This window comes from Zootoca vivipara, chromosome 12 (assembly GCF_965207765.1).
Source record: "Zootoca vivipara chromosome 12, rZooViv2.hap1.1, whole genome shotgun sequence".
Lineage (NCBI taxonomy): Eukaryota > Metazoa > Chordata > Lepidosauria > Squamata > Lacertidae > Zootoca > Zootoca vivipara.
In genome coordinates, this window is record NC_142595.1 from 7818199 (window position 1) to 7838330 (window position 20132).

Consider the following 20132-nt stretch of genomic DNA (forward strand, 5'->3'; position numbering starts at 1 on the left):
TTCCTGGAAGCCTCAGGTGGGGAGAGTGTTCCTAGGACTCCACAAGGACCCTTCGTTCCCTCTGCCCCAGTACCTGATGTTCGCCACGTCTCTCCAGGGATTCCGCCAGAACGAAGTATACTATGGGGAAAGGCTCCCTCACTGCAAATAAAACAGAAACATGGCACATGAGGGTGGGGGGGACACGGGAAGGAAGCATTCCTATAATGTAGGGCACTCGATTGGCCTTTCCACTTACCTGAAGTGGGAGCCTTTCCCCCCTTGTTCTGGCCAGCCTCTCGCCTAAGGAAGAAAGAAGCTCAGTTAGTCTGATAGGTTGGAGGAGTTCCAGATAAATATATAGATAAAAACATCTATCTCTTCTCTTCTAAGGGCCATTGTGGTAACTGAGTAATTAGGGGGAAAGATGGGCTAAGAAGGCAAGGAGGGCCACTTCTCCCCCAGATCCAGTTCGAGACACAATGTCTGCCTTAGTCTGAAGGAAGGAAGGACCCTAGGGGGTGGAGGCAATAATTGATATTTTTATTTATAGACATTTTTATGGACATGATTTTAGCCGATTTTGTGTTCGTGCCCCTCACCGGCGCCCCTGGCGGGGGCCCACCTCACCACCCCCTAACTACAGCCCTTCCGTACGACCCTACAATTTGGCACCCCTCCCCCTTGTTTGTCTGCAATGCTTGGGCCCCCTCTGCCATGTGGTACCCAGTATACAGGTAGGATGATTGGGAAAACTTCGCCTGCCACACAAGGTCCCAGCATACCTGCGCACTGTGAGGTTCCCCCTGGCACCGCTGGGCTGCTGCTCGGCCGCCGGAGCAGAGCCTCCCAAACCACGGCCCTGCGAAGGAAGAAGGACATTCTACTCTCTAGGGGACAGGGGTCCTGTGGGCCGCCCCTAATAATTCTCTTCTGGAGAACATCAGCCTCAATATTTCTCCCCCCACCCACCTGTCTTCCTTCCCAGCTCCCTCCCTTCCTCACTCTGCTGCCTCCCCCCAGCCCCACTTCTCCTGCGTGGCACAGAGCAGCCCGGCTGCAACCAGTGCACTCCTGCGGTGGACACATAGGGCCCCCCGGGGGAAGCCCCAAACTTCTGTGGGGACAGCCTGAGCCCTAGCAAGTGTGTCTGGCCAGCTGATCCAGGGAAGGAGGGAGGCAGATCAAGCACCCCTGCCATGGTGCCCAAGCCCACGCCACCACTGGCTGCCATCTCTCAATGCACCTGCCGGGGAACAGAATAGCCCGTCCCCTTTTTTGGAAGCAGGGGGGTGAGGGGCTGGGGGGAGACATGCCTGCTCGCAGCCCAGCCCAGCCCCGGTTCACACAGGTTGCTCCCACGACCTCCCGGCACATGTGGAGAATGAATTCCCCATGGAAGAAACATACCACAACTTCAAGATCTTTGGACATCTGCGCCCGACGGCACAACAGCCTTTCAGGAGCTGGGAGACAGAAAGGAAAATGCAAACAGAGGGAGAGGTTACAGATGGGAAATGCCAGGGAATCCCAAAGTCTAAACTCAGAGACCCTGGCTTATGTCTCTCCCAGACTCTCCGATGGGCCACCACCCCTTTGGGCATGTTTCTGTCTCTCTCCCAGGTGAGGCCCTGGCTTGGAAAGAAATCTGAGCCTGCACTTTCCCCCTGACTTCCAATCTGCCCTTCAATACTCCAAATCTACCATTCATTAATCTCTAGGGTTTAGGGGTGTCCCCCGCAAATGCATAATAATTTTTCCCTATATAGATTTTACAGCTACTGTTCCTATGAATTATTATTATTATTATTATTATTATTATTATTATTATTATCCCTTTATGTATATGCCGCTCATCTCCTCTGGGCCTCGGAGCTCCTCTTACCTTTGCAGACACTATCCATGATGAGTCTCTCACCGTCATCTGACAGGCATCCCTCTTGCAGGGCAATATAAGGCTTGCTTGCAAAGTGGCACTTTGTGACATCAGCTGGCAAACAGGGGCCAGGCTGCTGGGTTGTCAGGCAGATGAATTAAGAAAAATAAAATCAGGGGTTCAAAATGTGCTGGGATGAGGCCACCATGGGTCAGGCAAGAGGGTGCTGTTGGCATGTGTGGTTATTCCTCCCCTGGTTCTGCATATTGCTCCCCTGCACATTCCTTTAGCTGCCTGATAGAATCATAGCATGGTAGAGTTGGAAGGGATCCCAAGAGTCATCTAGTCCATCCCACGCAATGCCAGGGTCCTGCCCACTGCCAGCCCTGGCTGGGCTCCAAACTCTGACCATCTTCTTACCAGCCAGATGCACTGACCCCTTGCAATTCTGCATGGGGTGGAGAAAGGGGAGAGAGAAAGGTTTTGCTCTCTGTCCCTCAGGACATGGATATGAGAGCCACGCCATGTAGCCCGACCAATATCTCAAGAGGAGGGAGGAAGATTGCTTTCTTCTGCTCCAGAGACCCGCAGGGCCTGAAGCCATGGATTTATGTTACAAGAAAGGAAATTCCAACACTCGGAGGTTTTTAAGCAGAGGTTGGATGACTATCTGCCATGAATGCTTTAGCTGTGATTCCTGCATTGCAGGGGTTGGACTAGATGACCCTTGGGAACCCTCCCAACTCTACAATTCTATAATCCTATTATTTAAAGTGCATCCAATAAGCATTTAAAGCACATGACGTCCCCCAAATGATTCTGTGCATTGTAGCTTCCCTCTCACAGACCTACAATTCCCAGAACCCCTGACAAACTACAATTCCCAAAATCCTTTGGGGGGAAGACACCTGCTTTTTATAACATGGAGAAGGACCTGCAGTTCACTTCCCTTGCATTTCCAGTTAGTCTCTCCGGGCCCTTGAATTCTTTCTTAACTGCCCTTGCAACTTGTATTTCTCCCTTCAAAACCCAAATAATCCCAAATCCTACCATTTATCAATTTCCAGGGTTTAGTGGGTATTCCCCCCAAAATCTATATTTTAAAAAATGTGTAATTGGGTAATTGAAGTGATGATATTAGAATTCCCAATGGAATGTCAGGCAGGGAGGGAGGGGGAAAGAGAGAGAGTGGAATTCTGGTGGAGACAGAAGATTGTCAGAGGCTTGGAAGGGGAGTTTGAATGTTAGTGGGAGAGACAGTTGAGAGTCGGTTGAGAGCGGTGGGTTCTAGAAGGGGGCACCTGAAGCTGGGCAGGTCTGCTCTTCAGCTTAGGATTAATAGTCCAGTCACCATCGCCTGGGGCATGTGCCCATTCCATGACAAGAGAAGAGGGGCTCTGCCAGCTGCCCGGGAACAGAATTCCCTCGGTTTAGGAGGGCCACGGAGCTAAGGCTTGGCTCCTACTGCTAAGGCCCAGATGCCTCACACCACCCTCTCCAAACACCTGGAAAACAGCTTTACAGACCTGGGCTATACCTGATCATCGTCTTCCCAAACAACTTAATAATGTAATGGTGATGGTCAAGGAAATAGGTTTAAAGACTCTCTCAATGCAAATCTAAAAGAAATGTAGTATAAAAAATTGGGACAAGCTGGCTTTCGAGTGCTCCAATTGGAGAACAGCCTTTACTGATGGTGTCATGGACTTTGAAGACGGTCGAAATTAGGACGAAAGAGAGAAATGAGCTAAGAGGAAGGCACGTTTGGGAAATCCTCACCGTGAACGACTCCCACCAGGAAACTGTGGAAGGACGTGTGGACCCAGAATTGGCCTCCACCGTCCATTATGGACTCACTATTAAGATCGTGTTCACGAAAGATAATCTTACTTGGCTACGTGTGATCACCAAAGAAGAAGATGATAGAAAGTGGGGGAGGGGGTTTACGGCCTTTTAATGGACATGGACTTAATGGAAAATCCTCAGGGGAAGAGGCCTTGCATGTCCATGCTCCCCCAATGTCCAGTTGGTCCAACACTTCCACCACCGTGCTCCCCAAAAGGCGGCACCCACCTGGTAGGTTGAGGTGCACCTTGGGGAGGGGGATAGTGTCATGGGGCAGGAATCCGCTTCACCTGCTGAACAGCAGCCTGAAGGGGGAGAAGGGGGAGTGACTTCACCTGCAGCTTCAAGGCCTCCAAGGAGAAAGGGCTGATGAGAACCAGCCTTCTTAAGCAGAGCTCCCAGAAGCAGATACAGAAGGCAGAGAAGGAAAGAAAACTGCTGGTTACTTTTACTTTTTAACAATCTTTTATCACGATATATTGTTTAATCATTGGCGTATAGAAAGCAACCAATTTCTTTATTGAGCTTTAACCTGTGCCAGAGATGCCCTTCTCCTCCAGTCAGAAACTGGCACATTCAGACAGCATGCGTGGCATCCCAGAAGACATGCAAGGCACTGAGCAGAATGGTTTCCTCCAGCGACTTGGAAGGACTTTACAATTCAGAAAGGCCAGACTGGAACGCAACGGAAGATGGAGTCTCACTCTCTGTCCATCAGCTTGGGTGCTGGTGATGGAGACCATTATCTTGAAGCGTGGCCCTGTGGAGGAAGAAGGACTTGGTATCCTCCTGGCAGACGTTCCTGTTCTTTTTATGGGAGGCTTTGGCAGCAGCCACAGCGGTGCAGACAGGAGATCCTGGACGAAAGAAGGTATCTTTGAAGGAGGAGAGAACTCAACACTAAGGGCTGCTTTGAGGGACATGTGAATGGGCTGCCACAGGCCATGAGAGGCACCAAAAGAGCATCTCCGACTGCATGGCTTTAAAAGAGGATGAGGTGACTTAATGGAGGAGAGGGTGGTCAAAGGCTACTAGTCCTGATGGAAATGCTTCAGAATAGCCGTTACAGGAAGTCCCAGGGGGGCAGAGGGCTCTTGGGCTCGAATCCTGCTTGCAGCATTCTCACAGGCAACTGGGAGGACCCTGGGTAAAGAGGAGGCTGGTCCAGATGGGCCAATGGCCTGATCCTGCAGGCCCTTCTTGCGTGTTTCCTAAGGACCCCCTCCTCCCCCCGTCCCATTACCTCTGAGGGGAGAAGCCCTTGTCTGGGCTCCAGTCCCTCCCAGGATGCGGCGGCTCCCAGGCTGAGTCGTTCCCTCGCTGCAAAGGAAACGGAGACATCAGCAGGCGCCTGGCTCCCAGCCACGCTAGCCCCAGTCTGGGGCAGGAGGGTGGGGGACCTGGGAAGGGAGCATGTCCTCCTACCTGATCTTATAAGTATCCCCAACCTGGCCGCCCCCTCCGTATGAGCATCTTGGCTCCGTCCCAGCTGGCCTAGATCAGAAGCAGCATCCAAAGTTTCCTCCCTCACTGAAATAACTCGAGATGTTCTTCGAATTGGAGGAAACTTTGGTGGCTGCTTCTGTGCCAAACATGTTGACTTTGCACCGTCACCCCATGCCTCTTCCTTCCACCAACCGGCATCACTGGGGACTCCTCAAGCTGTTTTTTTTTATTTAAAAAGAAGAAGGGGGGAAGGACAGTGGTCAAGAAGAATGGGAGTTGTAGTCAAGCAAGCCCTGTAGGAAGGCCCCAAGGTCCCAAACCCGCCTTATCAGTATCTGCCTTTTCTCAGAAATGTACTGAGAGCATGAACACGTACGCTCAACTCGTAGGGTGTTCTCCCCCCCCCCCCAGGCAAATTTCCCCGTCCTCTTACCTGCTCTTTTGGGGGAGGCTTGGGCAGCAGCCCCAGTGGTGCAGACAGGAGATCCTGCAAGAAAGAAGGGATCATTGAAGCAGGGGAGAACGGGACACTGGGCACTGCTTCTTGGGCTCAGATCCTGTTTGCTGCTTTCCCAGTGGCATCTGGGTGGCCCCTGGGAGAAGAGGAGGCTGGAGCAGGTGAGCCCTTGGCCTGATCCTGCATGCCTTTCTGGTGTGCTCGCTAAGGCCCCCCTCCCCCCTGTCCCCGTACCTCTGAGGCGAGAGGCCCTTGTCTGGGCTCCAGTCCCTCCCAGGATGCGGCGGTTCCCAGGCTGAGTCGTTCCCTCGTTGCAAAGAAAACAGAGACATCAGCAGGCGCCTGGCTCCCAGCCACGCTAGCCCCAGTCTGGGGCAGGAGGGTGGGGGACCTGGGAAGGGAGCATTTCCTCCTACCTGATCTTATAAGTATCCCCAACCTGGCCGCCCCCTCCGTATGAGCAATTTGGCTCCTTCCCAGCTGGCATAGCTCAGAAGCAGCAGCCAAAGTTTCCCTCACTGTAATAACTTGAGATGTTCTTTGAATTTGGGGAAACTTTGGCTGCTTCTTCTTTGCCAGACAGGGTCGGAAAGGAGCCATGCCCGTATTATGGAGAAGGGGCAGTGGGGAAGCATTGCGTGGCACAGAGCAACCCAGAAGCAGAGCAGGGAAAAGTGGGTCAACGGAGGCAGGGTCCTCCTGCGGTGGGGACATAGGTAGGGCCCCTGGGGGGCCAGCCCCCAAACTACAGCAGGGACAGCTTGAGTGCTGGCAAGGGAGTGCCTATGCCCACGTCTCCACTGGCTGCCAATGATTGCTGCTCCTGCCTGGGCACATGAGGGCGTGACCCCTGGCTTGGAAGGAGAGGGGCGAGGAGTTGGAGCAAGCCAGGCCTGCTCCCCCACCCTCACCCCAGCCCCGTTTCACTCAGGTTGGTGCCACAACCTCCCGGCACATGTGGAGAGTGGATTCCCTATGGAATTAACATACCACGACTTCCAGCGAAGGTTTTTCAATGGCCCTGCGCCACAGCATCCGCTGGGGCCTTCCTGTCAGAGGACCTGGGAGACAGAAAGGAAGACAAAAGCAGAGGAAGTAACCATCCAGTTATTCACAACAGAAAATATCACCTGGAGACCACAGCTGAGGACCTGCCAAGCTATCAACAGCTCAAGGCAAACCAGGGAGCCAAGCCACATGCACCAATGACGGCCTTGGAGCTCCTCTTACCTTCACAGTTCCTGTTCATCATTTTTGATGGTCCAGTATCTTAACAGACTCTCATCATCATCTGGCAGGCATCCACGTCTCTCCAGGGATTTCACCAGAACAAAGTAGACGTTGGGGAAAGGCTCCCTCACTGCAAAGAAAACAGAAACATGAGCAGGTGCCTGGCTCACAGCCATGCTAGCCCCAGTCTAGCCCAATAATTTTCTTCTGGGCAAGGGGTTGGGGTGAGATGGGCCTGCTCCCCGCCCCCAGCCCTATTTGGCACATGTGGGGAATGGATTCCCCACGGAATTAACATACCACGATTTCCAGCGCCGGTTCCTCTATTCTTTGGCACAACAGCAGCCGCTGTGGCCTTCCTCTCTGAGGAGCTGGGAGACAGAAAGGAAAATAAAAACAGAGGAAGTAACCATCCAGTTATTCACAAGAGAAAATATCATCTGGGGACCACAGCTGAGGACCTGCCAAGCTGTCAACAGCTGCGGACAAGTCAAGCCAGTGAGCCAAGCCGCCATGTACTAGTGACAGGTGACACTAATAACAATAACAATAACAATATTTATATGCCACTCCTCTCCTCTGGGCCTCAGAGCTCCTCCTGCCTTCACAGTTCCTATTCATGACTGTGATCGGCAAGTATCCTGACAAGACTCTCACCATCGTCTGACATGCATCCCTCTTGTAGGGCAATATAAGGCTTGCTTGCAAAGTGGTACTTTGGGGCCAGGCTGCTGGGTTGTCAGGCAGATGAATTAAGAAAAATAAAATCGGGGGGAGGGGGCAAAGTGTGCTGGGATGAGGCCACCGTGGGCCAGGCCAGAGGGGGCTGTTGGGGTGTGTGGTTGTGCCTCCCCTTGTTGGACATCTTGCTCCCCTGCCCCCTCCTTTAGCTGCTTGATAGAATCATAGTACAGTATGGTAGAGTTGGAAGGGAACCCCTACAAAACGGGCTTTCTTCCCTAAAAAAGCTCAACAACCTGAACCCCCAAATATGGGGTAGATCCCTACCTGTTTTTAACTATGTGTGTAGATTGCAGTTTCTTGGGAGTTGGCCACCCCTGTCCTATGGGTTTCCAGGTTCTCACCTTTGGAAAACTCAGTCATATCCGTTACAGAAAGAAAACAGCTGTACATCAGTCCTTTCAGGCTTTGAAAACGAGTTTGAATGTTGGGCGGGGGGCAGATTAGAGTTTGTTGAGAGCGGTGGGTTCTAGATGGGGGGCAAGGGGCGGCTTCTGATTGGCTGCAGGAGCTTCCGTCACTCAATCAGACGCCGTGTCAGATGTTCGGCTTCCAAAGAACGTTCACAAGCGGGAACACTCACTCCTAATTATTTTATTTGTTGAATTTATATAGCACTCTGTCTCCCGAAGGAGGCCAGAATGATATGGGATGTGGGTCTATTCTTGGCCATTTCCCGTAGATATGACACAGCTGAGGCGCAACTGGGAACATTGTGTGAATAAAAACCACCGACTTAAAAGTTCCAATACTTACCTGCTTCTTTAGATATGTGTCAGCAATGCGGACCATAGTAGCTAGCTTTCTTATTCTGTTGGATTGCTGCTAGATTCTAGCCTCCTCATATATAAATGTGACAAAGAAACTTGAAGAACAAATACTGTTGCTTCCATCATGCCTACTTGGACCCATCAACCCTTACATCCGTGCCCTATTTTGCAAGGTTAAATAATTCAATAAATAAACTCAATAAACAACAACAACTGTGGGGCTGTGAAAAATTCACTCTGTGTGTTTTGCTCCCTTTTTGTTGATTAATCCCATTGCAGAAGAAGATGAGGGTAGGGCTCTTTCTCTCGCTCCCCATCCCTTTCCCCAGAGTAGCAGCCTTCCACTTTCCTTTCACATGGCTGAATCAGACCCTACAGCTTTAATCAGATGTCCACCCAAGTGCCAATTCTGACTACTGTACTATCTGCACCCTGTTTACTGTATGGCCCTCTAAGGAGGCCTTTCCCATCCACTGTCCTGTTTTCCAAAGAGCGTTGTTGGTAGCGATGGATTTGGCTATCCATGCCAATGAGCCTTTGATAGTATGTCCACCGCGTAGGAGTCCCAACGAAAGCATAGCAGAAGGGGTGCTGCTGCCGCTATGGAGTTCATGGTAGGGCTAAGCCTCTTAATTCTTCCCTTAGCATCATAGGATTGTAGAGCTCGGAGGGACCACAAGGATTATCCACCCCCTGCAATGCAGGAATCTTGCAACCAAAGTGGGTCTCGAACCCATGACCCTGAGAATAAGAGTCAGGCTCTACAGACTGAGCCATGATTGGTGGTCAGCATATAATATTGGCCCCTCTGGTAGTGAGGAACATAGCACCCCTTTGCCACATTTGAGGGTGTTTTTGGAAGAAGCCAGAGGTCACTACTATATACTCTCCCATATTACATATTTAAGGTTGCATGTTATCTTATGATCTCCCATTATAAATAAATATAAATATAAAGCTTCCCAATTTATAAACATAAATATAAAGCTTCCCAATTTTAAACACAATATATGCAGAAGAACATCTTGGGGCTTAGTGCCATAGGAAAGGATTTCAACCCTAAGATATTGGAAATAATAGTTGTGTATATATAATAACTACCCTCTAATAAGTTAATAATCCGCCATCCCTTTTTCTCCTTTACAATATTAGTAGTATTCTAGAAACTGGAGGGGTTCTGCCTTGGAACATACAGGTTGACTCTGTGACAGACCAGAACCAAGATTTTTAGAACAGGGAGGAGAACCTCCATCTCACTTTCGCCAATTTCCTTGGATCCAGGAACGGGAAGAAGCTCATATGCTTCTAACAGGATGACTTCACAGAGCAGGGTGGATAAAATATTGTTCCAAAAGTTGGGTGCCTCCCTCCCCTCTCTCTGCCGAGTTTGTCTGCCTGACAAACTACAATTCCCAGGATCGTTTGGGGGAAGACACCTGCTTTTTAGAACATGGAGAAGAACCTGCAGCTCACTTTCCCCAAGCAGGAAGGGGAAGAAGCTCATATGCTTCTAACAGGATGACTACACAGAGCAGGGTGGATAAAATATTGTTCCAAAAGTTGGGTGCCTCCCCTCTCTCTGCCGAGTGGTGGCAAGAGCCCACGGGGTTCCAGGCTCTCACCATTGGAGAAGGGAGAAATGGCGGAGACTGTCGTGGCTTTAAGAAAGAATAGAGCCCTTTCCAGAGGGACTTGTCCCCCACAGCAGGGCAGTCAGCCTTCCCAAGCTGGATTCCAGAATTCTGATGGAAAGTGGCCATTGGAGGAGGCTTGGAAAGGGAGCTTGAATGTTGGGGGGGGGAGGCTATTGAGAGTTGGTTGAGATCGGTGGGTTCAGGGGGGGGGCAAGGCACGGATTCCAATTGGCTGCAGGGGCTTCCTGCACTCAATCGGAAGCCGCATCGGACGGTCGGCTTCCAAAGAACCTTCGCAAGCCGCAACACTCACTTCCGGGGTTGCGGTGTTTGGGAGCTAAAACATTCAAGTTGCGAGGCATTCGAGATCCAAGGTACGACTGTATGTTCGAAGTGCGGCATTGCCCACGCCTGTGCTGGAGGGGCTTTACAAAAAAAATCCCATACGCCCAAAGACTCTGCGTATGCCCTCTAGGGGAAATAGGAAGCCCAGAGCACTTCCTCTTCAGATGCCCCCTCTATGAAGAAGCTCGAAGGGAGATCCTGGACCCCATACTGGTGAGGTTAGCAAGCCTCCCGGAAAAGCAATTATACAACATGCTCCTGCTAGGCAAAGACCAGGAGATAACCAGGGCGGTCGCCAGACTCTGTGCCCAACTATGCAGACACAGACTTTCTCCCGAGTCCGTCTGAATTTCCCCACATAGGGTACCCGAGCGAGATAGGCTCAGTTTTCTGCTGCTTCTATTTTAAGCATTGTATATATAATTAACAATGTATTTTAAATGTTCCACAAAGTGTCATATATACGTTATGCTCCCTGAAACTGTTTTTTCAAAAGGGATTCACAGTGTTTTATTTTTATTTTTATCTGTATTTTATATTTTTCTATGAACTCGTCCTCGACCGTAATAATAAATAAATTGGCTGTATGTTCTTTTAAAGTTTTTTTTTAAAAAAAGCTTTAAATTTTAGGTTTGTCTTTGCAAAATTGAATTGTCCTAAATAAATGCTGTGAGCTATCTTGAGGAGTTGTGGAAAGATGAGAAGTATTTTAAATAAACAAATGGCCGAGAACTTAAGCCTTCAGAAGGATCGGTAGTCAAAAGTATTAATTCATCATGCCCTGCTTGTACTCAGACCAAAAGACTCTGCAGAACTCCCAAATTGTTGTCAGGATAACACTTGCTAGGCTGAGCCTTCAAATCTGCTTATATGTTGCAGTGCTAAACACATTGGCAATGGAATGTATTTTTAAAAAATTCTATACAGTGGTACCTGGGTTCTCAAACTTAATCCGTTCCAGAAGTCTGTTCCAAAACCAAAGCATTCCAAAGCGAAGGTGCACTTTCCCATAGAAAGTAATGCAAAATGGATTAATCCATTCCAGAATTTTAAAACAACCCATAAAACAGAAATTTAACATGAATTTTACTATCTAATGACACCATTGATCCATAAAATGAAAGCAATAATCAATGTACTGTACTAGAAAATAAATAAAACAGTATTGTAGATGATAAAAATGAAATTTTAAAAAAATTCTTACCTCCACTGATGATAGTCATTGTTTGGATGGGGGTCTTTTATCCATTTTTATAGTCACACAATCAATCCATCCATCCATCCATCCATCCATCAATCAATAGCTGAACTGGGATCTACACAGCCACAAAAACAAATGAACTGAAAAACCCTCAAAACCAAAACCGCAAAATAAATGACAAAAACCAAAGCACCAAATATAAGCTCCAAATATCACCTCGGAACACTGCAATCGGAAACGGAAGGCTTGAATTGCAATGGGGGAGGGGGGCGCACATGAGCAGAGAAACAGGAAACACAGGGGGACTCAAAACGGAGCATGTTCATCTTCCGATAAAAGTTTGAAAAAACCGGAACACCTACTTCCAGTTTTGCAGCATTCGGGTTTCAAGTTGTTTATGAACTAAGCTGTTTGAAAACTGAGGTACCACTGTATCGAAAAACTCCCAATAATGTGCCCACCTGCTCCTACCACCTGGAACTAAGGACCTGGGTTTTCAGATCAGAGGAAATGACTTCAGGTCTGGTTTCCACTTCTGCTCCTTTCCTTTTTTTTTCTTGTGGAAAACAGCATCTCCAGGTATTCCAGTTGCTGATTGTGGTCCTACCTTGTCTTTTATCCCCACCTTTAGCACACATATTCTCAGAAGAGGAACCAGCTTCACGAGTCAAGGTTAGGAGCCGATTTATTGGAAAACCGACTAAGAGCTTGTTTTTAAACAAAGATCTCTGCTTGGAATGTAGTGATAAGCAGAGATGCTCTGGAAGTGAAACAAAACTCAGCCCTTCTCCCAGCACTGAGGCTCATCCACATGGAGACTAATCCTGTGCCCAAGATTTATGTTGTCTGCTTGATGTTGCTCTTGTGATGTTCTATTACGTTATTGTTATTTATTGAATGTAAGCCACTTTGTGATTCATGCAAATGGAAAGCAGCATAGAAATATAATTTCTTGTAGTACAAACTGAGCCAAAAATGGCGGTGGAGGCAGTAGCTTAGTCAGAGCCTCCCACCTTCAATCAAGCTTTTAAGCAGTTTTTAGTCACCTTTTGATCCTAAGTTGACACCTAAATTGTTCATTAGTCACCTTATCAGTTTGTCCCCTTTGTCTTTAGTTTTTGTGGTTTTATTTCATGGTTTTATGGCTCAACTCGACTTAGCGTAATCACTGAACGCCGAGTGAAGATTGATTGTAGCCCTGGCGACTAACTTGCAGTTTCGTTTTCATCTACTGGCTGTTTTTCCTCCACCTGTTAAAAGACCTGGTTTTGACTCAATAGAACTCTGCTAATTCCTTAGAATGCCTGTTAGAAGGAAAAAACGAAGCAAGAAGAACCAAAACAGCATAATTGGGACTCATAAATCCTCTAAAGCTGAGAAGCAGTCGAAAGCGAATACCATTACTCCTAACCCGGAAAGAGAGCAAACTGTGAGTAATAATGTCGGGAGATCCCCCCCCCCACTCTTTTCTCCAAGGGAACGAGATGACCTGACTCCTCTCCTTTCAAGGAGGGTTGGAGATGATTCGATCTAGAGGACAGGAGGAGGAGAGACTCCCCTTACTCCAAATGCTGACCCACCCATGTCTTTGGAACAAAACAGCAAAAGAGCTTATTGCCAGCAGATTCCAGACATGCACCCTTACCAAGAAATTTGCATGATGTCTGCAGAAACTATGGTCTTAGTTCTCCAAAGACTGAATGAAATTCTCACAAAAATAGTTAATATAGAGGAGAAATTGGATACCTGCCCTCCCTTTACAAAGCCCAGGCATAGCTATATTAACGATTTGCCAATACAAGTCACGGACCAAATAAGGTCCTGCCAAGTTCTTCAAAAGAACCAGATAATGCTTGAGATTCATCGCAATGTGTACAGGTGGATGAATCGCAGGTTAATTACAACATCCTTATCCCAGCTTTTGAACTGCCATTATTAAAAAGTAGCCCTGGAAAACTTCCATTTCTTGCCCAACACAAGAAATGCCACACGTTTACTTATGACCTTTAGTAAACCGGCATTCCCATCTCGACTTATGGAGATGAAAAACATCTTATGGCGGTCTTACTCTCTCCACCCGGTAAGGGTTTTCAAAGATGAAGTAGTGAGACAGTTGGTCCCTGACAGAGATTCAAAACAAATGCTGAGAAGGGAAATCAAACTAAACAATAGAAACAGGAAAGAGGAAGAGAAAGTCGTGAGCTCAGAAATACAAGAACTGAAGAGAAGATTATTAAGCATAAAGTCGGAGATCTCAAGTCAAAGTATAAGGACACTAGAGCCTGGAACACAATATTTAAATATGCCCAACAACTTTCCATCCCAAAGAAGGACATCGGTCCAACACTCGGATCTCTTCCTAAGTGATAGCAATGAAGAGGAAGAGCCTGGCGACCATGATAACCCCACGTTAACAACTCCCAAAGAACTTCAGGTCGCTGATAGACTCTTGATACAAAATACCCAGGCTGGTCCTTTGCTTAATACTCTCAAAACCCACGAAGACAACCGTTCCTCCCTATTCCATCTTTGGCAAGATAGGACAGATGGAGTTCCTCAGCAGAAAGCTGGCTCTCTGTTGGCGAGTGATCCCCATTTTGCAGCACACGCTTCTTTAATACTCCCAAAGGCCCAGAAAGAGTTAGCAGCCCCTCGGCCATCCCATGAGCAAGAAAGGGATTGACAGCTAGCGGGCCATTGTGGGGCCGCCCTCCTTACATGGGGTGCTGCGGGATGGGCCATACCTATTGGGGATGCTTGTCCAGCTGATTCCATACTCCATCATTATACCCCTCCAACCCAAGAGACCTGGCCCAGGGATGACTGGTTAGTGAGGGGACACCATTCCTTTATAGATGAGGCCAACATGGGGTTTGGGATCACCACCATTGAAGGGCGAGGGAGGTATGGCGGTGGGGCTAGATCTTACAGGCGAAGGGTTTTGAGATGTGGTGATGCTTGAATCCCTTCCAATCTTCTCCCCATCCTGAGGGATGAGGGTAGGGCAAGCAGGGATTACCCACCTCCGTCACTGGTGTTGTGCAATGCCAGGTCTATAGGCAATAAAACCGCCACTATGAGAGACTTTTTCATCTCACTGGAGGTTGACCTGGCTTGCGTGACTGAGACCTGGGTGCGTGAAGGCGAAGTAGTTGCCCTGCATGAGATAACACCCCCGGGTTTCTCCGTCCTCCACCAGTCGCGGACTGTGGGTCGGGGGGGAGGTGTAGCGCTGTTAATCCGGGAGGATTGCTCTTTCAGGGCTCTGCCATCACCATCAATCACTGGCATTGAATGTGTTGGCCTAGTGTGGGGCACCAAGGGGGGCTTGGCTGTCTGGCTGGTGTACCGACCACCTAGTGCACCAGCAGCCACCCTGTCGGACCTGCTGGAGGTGGTGGCAGGCTGGGCCTTGGAGTTCCCTAACCTACTGGTTTTGGGGGACTTCAACGTCCATGCAGATGCCACCCCCTCCTCACGGGTTCCGGACCTGGTGTCTTCCATGGCGACATTAGGGCTCTCCCAGTTTGTTTTGGGTCCCACACATCAAGCAGGCCACACGCTGGATTTGATCTTTGGTGCGGGTATAGACATGAACATGTCCTCAACTGTAGAAGTGCCATGGTCTGATCACTATGCTCTGAAAGCCAGGATTGACTTCCCGCCCCTCCCCTGATTGGGTGGCGAGCCTATTTGGGCTCGCCCGCAAAGGCTGATGGATCCTGACGGATTCCGTCAGGCCTTGCGGGACCCTGCTCCCCCTGGCAGCTCATTAGATGAGCTGGTCGAGAACTGGATGAGATCGATGAGATCGCACCTAAGCGCCCTCTGCGACCCCGCCAAAACCGGGCCCCTTGGTTTACCGAGGAGCTTCGGAAAATGAAGCGGGACCTTAGACGGCTAGAGCGAGTATGGCAGCATGCTCAAGACGGAGCCTCAAGAACATCTTACAGGAAACTTATGAAAGCCTATGAGATGGCGGTGAAAGCTGCAAAAAAGTCCTACTTCTCAGCTTCCATTGCATCCGCTAGCTCTCGCCCAGCACAACTTTTTAGAATAATTAGGTCTCTAACAACCCTAGAGGAACAGCCAAATTTAAATACGAATTTAACCCATAGCTGTGAGGCATTTGCGAGCTTTTTTGCAGAGAAAGTCTTGACACTCCGCCGTGACCTCCCTGCCAATTTGGACACAATAACGGAACTGGAGGCCCCTCAACTGTCTTCGAGTTCAGTATTGAACCAATTCGATCAGATACTCCCCGCCGATGTAGACAGATTCCTCCGAGCTGGAAGGCCCACCACTTGCTCCCTGGACCCGTGCCCGTCCTGGCTGATTAGAGCATGTCCGGATGAGGTACGGGCCCCCCTGAGTGAGATCGTCAACTTGTCCCTTGGCACAGGGACTTTCCCAGAGGAGTTGAAGGAGGCAGTGGTGCATCCGCTCTTAAAGAAAACATCTCTAGATCCTTTAGATCTATCCAATTATCGCCCGGTTTCCAATCTTCCGTACCTGGGTAAGATAATTGAGAGAGTGGTTGCCGAACAGCTTGGTAGGTTTCTGGATGAAACATCGGCTCTAGATCCATTTCAGTCCGGCTTTCGCCCTGGCCATGGGACCGAGACAGCTCTGGTTGCCTTAACAGATGATCTCCGTAGACAGCTGGATCGAGGTGGGTCGGGACTGCTGATTCTTTTAGATCTGTCAGCAGCCTTCAATATGGTCGATCATGAACTTTTAGACCACCGCCTTGCCAACGTGGGGATATGTTCGGGTTTTTGCTGAGTCAGTAGCATAAAACACCATCAGATTGCTTCTTCACTCAATCGAATCTAGGTCAAACTAATCTAGGTCAAACTAATAACATTTGGCAGAAAGCCAAGGTCTGCTTCTACTTTAGCAACAGCGTTTCTATTGGTTGAGGTTCAACACTGAGACTAGTTATCTGTGAAAGCCAGTTCAGTATGTGTTGTGGTGAGTGTAGGAGAGAAATTGCTGTATAGGTTGAGAGAGAGACAGAGAGGAGAGGATTTATTTTGCTTTGTATATAGAAACTCTGTTTTCTTTTATTTTAATAAATCCTGTAAATAGTTTATTCTGCGTCCAGACGTCTAGTCATTTCAGTTACCGCCAGAAGCTTCCGGAAAAACCTGCGCAAACTCTGCTGTGTTCAGGCTGCAGTCACACCTGACACTTAAAAACTCTAAGAGGTTATGGGAAGGACACTGGCTGGTTCCTGGCTGGCGTGTTGGCATCAGTGAGCTGGTGAAGCCGTGGACGTGTGGAATCGTTTGGACAACAGCTGCAGCGTGGAAGTGCTGGATGCTGTGTTTCCTGTTCTCTCTCGGAGGCCGTGAGTAGCTGGTTCCAGGTTCCAGGGAACATTGCTCTCAGATGGCGTCACAACCGTTTCAGATGGCGTTTGAGCGTCTGAATGACAGCAACTACTTGCTATGGTCTGAACGCATGCAGGCAGTGCTGCAAAGGGAACATCTCTGGCAGGCTGTGAATAAGCCACCTGCGAGGCCAGATGATGAAGACCTGGATAATGACCAAAGAGCAAGGGCCACCATTATCTTGGGGCTTGAGAATTCCCAGTTACCGCATGTACGGGGGATTAAAACAGCCAAAGGTGTGTGGACAGCGTTAAAAGACCTACATGTGCGTGAAACTGCTGTTTCCAAGTTATCTATTCGTAAGTCATTATACAAGGCGATGTTACAGCCTGGAGTGACAATGCATGATCATCTGCACAGTTTACAGATGAAGTTTGTAGAACTTCAGGAAAGAGACTGTACATTAGCCCAGGAGGAGAAAGTGTCTATCATTTTGAGCTCTCTCCCTGAAAGCTGGGACAATTTAGTAATGACTTTTGAGGCAATGAAAGAAGATGATTTAACTGTTAGTTATGTTACTGGGCGTTTGCTGGAAGAATGGCAGAAACGGGAAGACAGGTTGTTGGCTGCAGAGGCATCGACAAGCGGTCGGCTTGGAAAGAGTGTGAATGCCGTTCCAGAAGGGAAGCAGCAACCACCACGTTCCTGTGAAGAGTCAGCGTATGCTGTGCGGCGGTGTTTTCGGTGTGGATCGACAAAACATCTAAAACGCGGGTGCCCAGAGGTGACGAAGTATCAGCGACAAGATCAGCAGCAGCAACAGCAGCAGCAACAGCGGCAGAAGAAATTCTTCAAGCGTAAACAGTCGGCTCATCTTGTGACAGCCGTGGTCAAGGTTGCTAATGAGAAACAAACTGTCTGGGTGGTTGACTCAGGTGCCACTCGTCACATTGTAAATTCTGACGAGTTGTTTGTTTCAAAGAGCGTGGCACAACGTAGCCAAATTGCTCTCGCTGACGGGAGAACTTCTGAGGTACATTCGGGGGGTTCAGTGTTTGTTCCTTGTCTGCGTGAGTGCCTGGAGAATGTGTTATGTGTGCCCTCACTAAGAAGCAACTTAATGTCAGTAGATTGTTTGCTAAAAGCTGGTTTCAAAGTACATTTTGAAGAAAACAGCTGTGTTATCAAAAAGAATGGTGAGATTCTGGGAACTGCTAAGTCAGAGGGAGGTTTGTTTATGCTTAAAGCAGGTTCTCCAATTTCAGCAGTAGTCAGTGAATCTCAGCCTGTGTTGGGTAACAAAGCTGTGCATGACAACTGTGTGCATTTATTACATAGAAAAATGGGACATGCTGGTTGGAAAAGTATTTTAAAAATGCCTATGCTAGCTGATGGGTGCAAACTGAAGAATTGTAATAAATTTTTGGATTGCAATGTTTGCAAAAAAGTTAAAACCCAGAGAGTATCATTTCCCAGAAGTGATAGAGTGAGCGATACACCGCTACAGCTTGTTCATATGGATGTAATTGGTCCATTTGCTGTTAGCAGAGGTGGAGCGCGTTTTTCTTTGACTATTGTGGATGACGCAACGCGTTATTCCTGGGTTTATCCCATGAAAAGCAAGGGAGACGTGTTTACCAAGTTCAAAGGCTGGGTGGCGTCTGTGGAGAGGTTTTTTTCTCTCAAACTGAAAAGGATTCAGACGGATAAAGGTGGAGAATTTTTGTCAAATGCTTTCCGTGATTGGTTGCATAAACGGGGCATAGGGCATAGAAAAACAAACGCTTTTTCTCCTGAAGAAAATGGAGTTGCGGAGAGAAAAAATAGATCTTTACAAACTATGATGTTTTCTATGATTGAAGATGCTGGGTTACCAATGTCCTTTTGGGCGGAAAGCATGGTTACATCTTGCTATCTTCAGAACAGACTATTCCATCAAACCATTGGTACAACTCCTTATTTCAAATTGTTTGGAAAGAAACCTAAAGTAGACCATTTGCATGTGTTTGGGTCAAAAGCATGGGTACTTATTCCCAAACAGGTACGCAAGAAAGGAGAGCCTAAAACCAAGCAGCTAATTTTTGTGGGTTATCAAGAGCTTGGGAAAGGATATAGGTTTGCAGAAGGAGCAAATGGAATTGTAATTTCCAGAAATGCCACTTTTTGTGAGCATAGTGGTTGGGAGAAATTACATGCTAACACAGAAATTTGGTTTCAATCTTCCCAAGGACACAGTGTTAGTAAAAAAGAGCCTGAGAGTGGAGAGTCTGAGAATGAGGGGGAGAAAAGTACAGATAAGATATCCTCACAGCAAGAAACTAGTCAGACTTCACCCGTTGCTAAGGAACCGAAAGGGGGGCGAAGTTCTGAGGGGGAAAGTGAGACTGCAGAAACTTTTTCTCCCAGGCGATCTCAGAGGAAAAACAAAGGTGTACCACCAGAACGTTATTCTCCTGATATGGCTAACGTGTTTAATGTTTTAGTGGAGCCACAAAGCTATCAGGAAGTGCTGAGTTTGCCAGAAGAGCAGGCTAACATGTGGTTACAGGCTATGCAGGAAGAGATGTCTTCTCTAAATGAGCATAAAGTTTTTACACCAGTAGCAAAGCCTGAGGGGGCTAAAATTGTGGGCTGCAGATGGGTGTATAAGCTTAAGCCTCTAGTAACAGGAGGATACAAACACAAGGCTCGTTTAGTAGCACAGGGGTATACTCAAAGACCTGGACTGGACTTTGACGAGACTTTTGCCCCGACTGTCAGGCCTGAAAGTGTAAGGTTACTTCTGACAATAGGAGCTAAAAGAAAGCTGAAACTCAATCATTTTGATATACAAGCTGCATACTTACATGCATCTTTAACTGAAGAACTTTACCTTACTGAGCCACCTGGTTTTGAGACAGGGTGCAATAGAGTGTTAAAGTTAAATAAAGCTCTCTATGGGCTTAAGCAGGCTGCTAGATCCTGGAATAAATGTCTCCACGAAGCATTGGTATCTTTAAATTTCAAACAGAGTGTAGCAGACAATTGTGTCTATGTACGTGGAACTGGAAGTGAACAAGAGTTGTGTCTAATATATGTTGATGATGTCTTATATGGTTGCAGGTCAGACAAACAGACAAAAAGGTTTGCAAAACAACTGTCTAGCAAATTCAAAGTAAAGGACCTAGGTCCAGTTCGATCATATTTAGACTTGGAAGTGTGCTGGGCCAAGGATGGTAGTTGTTTGATAAATCAGCAGAGTAAAATCAAGCAGTTTTTAATTAACTATAGGA

The 20132-nt window shown here is 48.0% G+C and overlaps 1 protein-coding gene across 1 annotated transcript in view; it reads right to left on the minus strand.

The window, feature by feature from the left end:
* Positions 1–20132, minus strand: part of LOC118095199 (uncharacterized) — a 41513-nt gene that overhangs the window by 13541 nt on the left and 7840 nt on the right. The window contains exons 4-5 of the mRNA XM_088655800.1: positions 235–282; positions 74–137 (exon numbers count right to left, since the gene is read on the minus strand). Of these exons, the coding sequence (XP_088511926.1) occupies positions 74–137; positions 235–282 (112 nt within the window). The remainder of the gene's footprint in view (positions 1–73; positions 138–234; positions 283–20132) is intronic.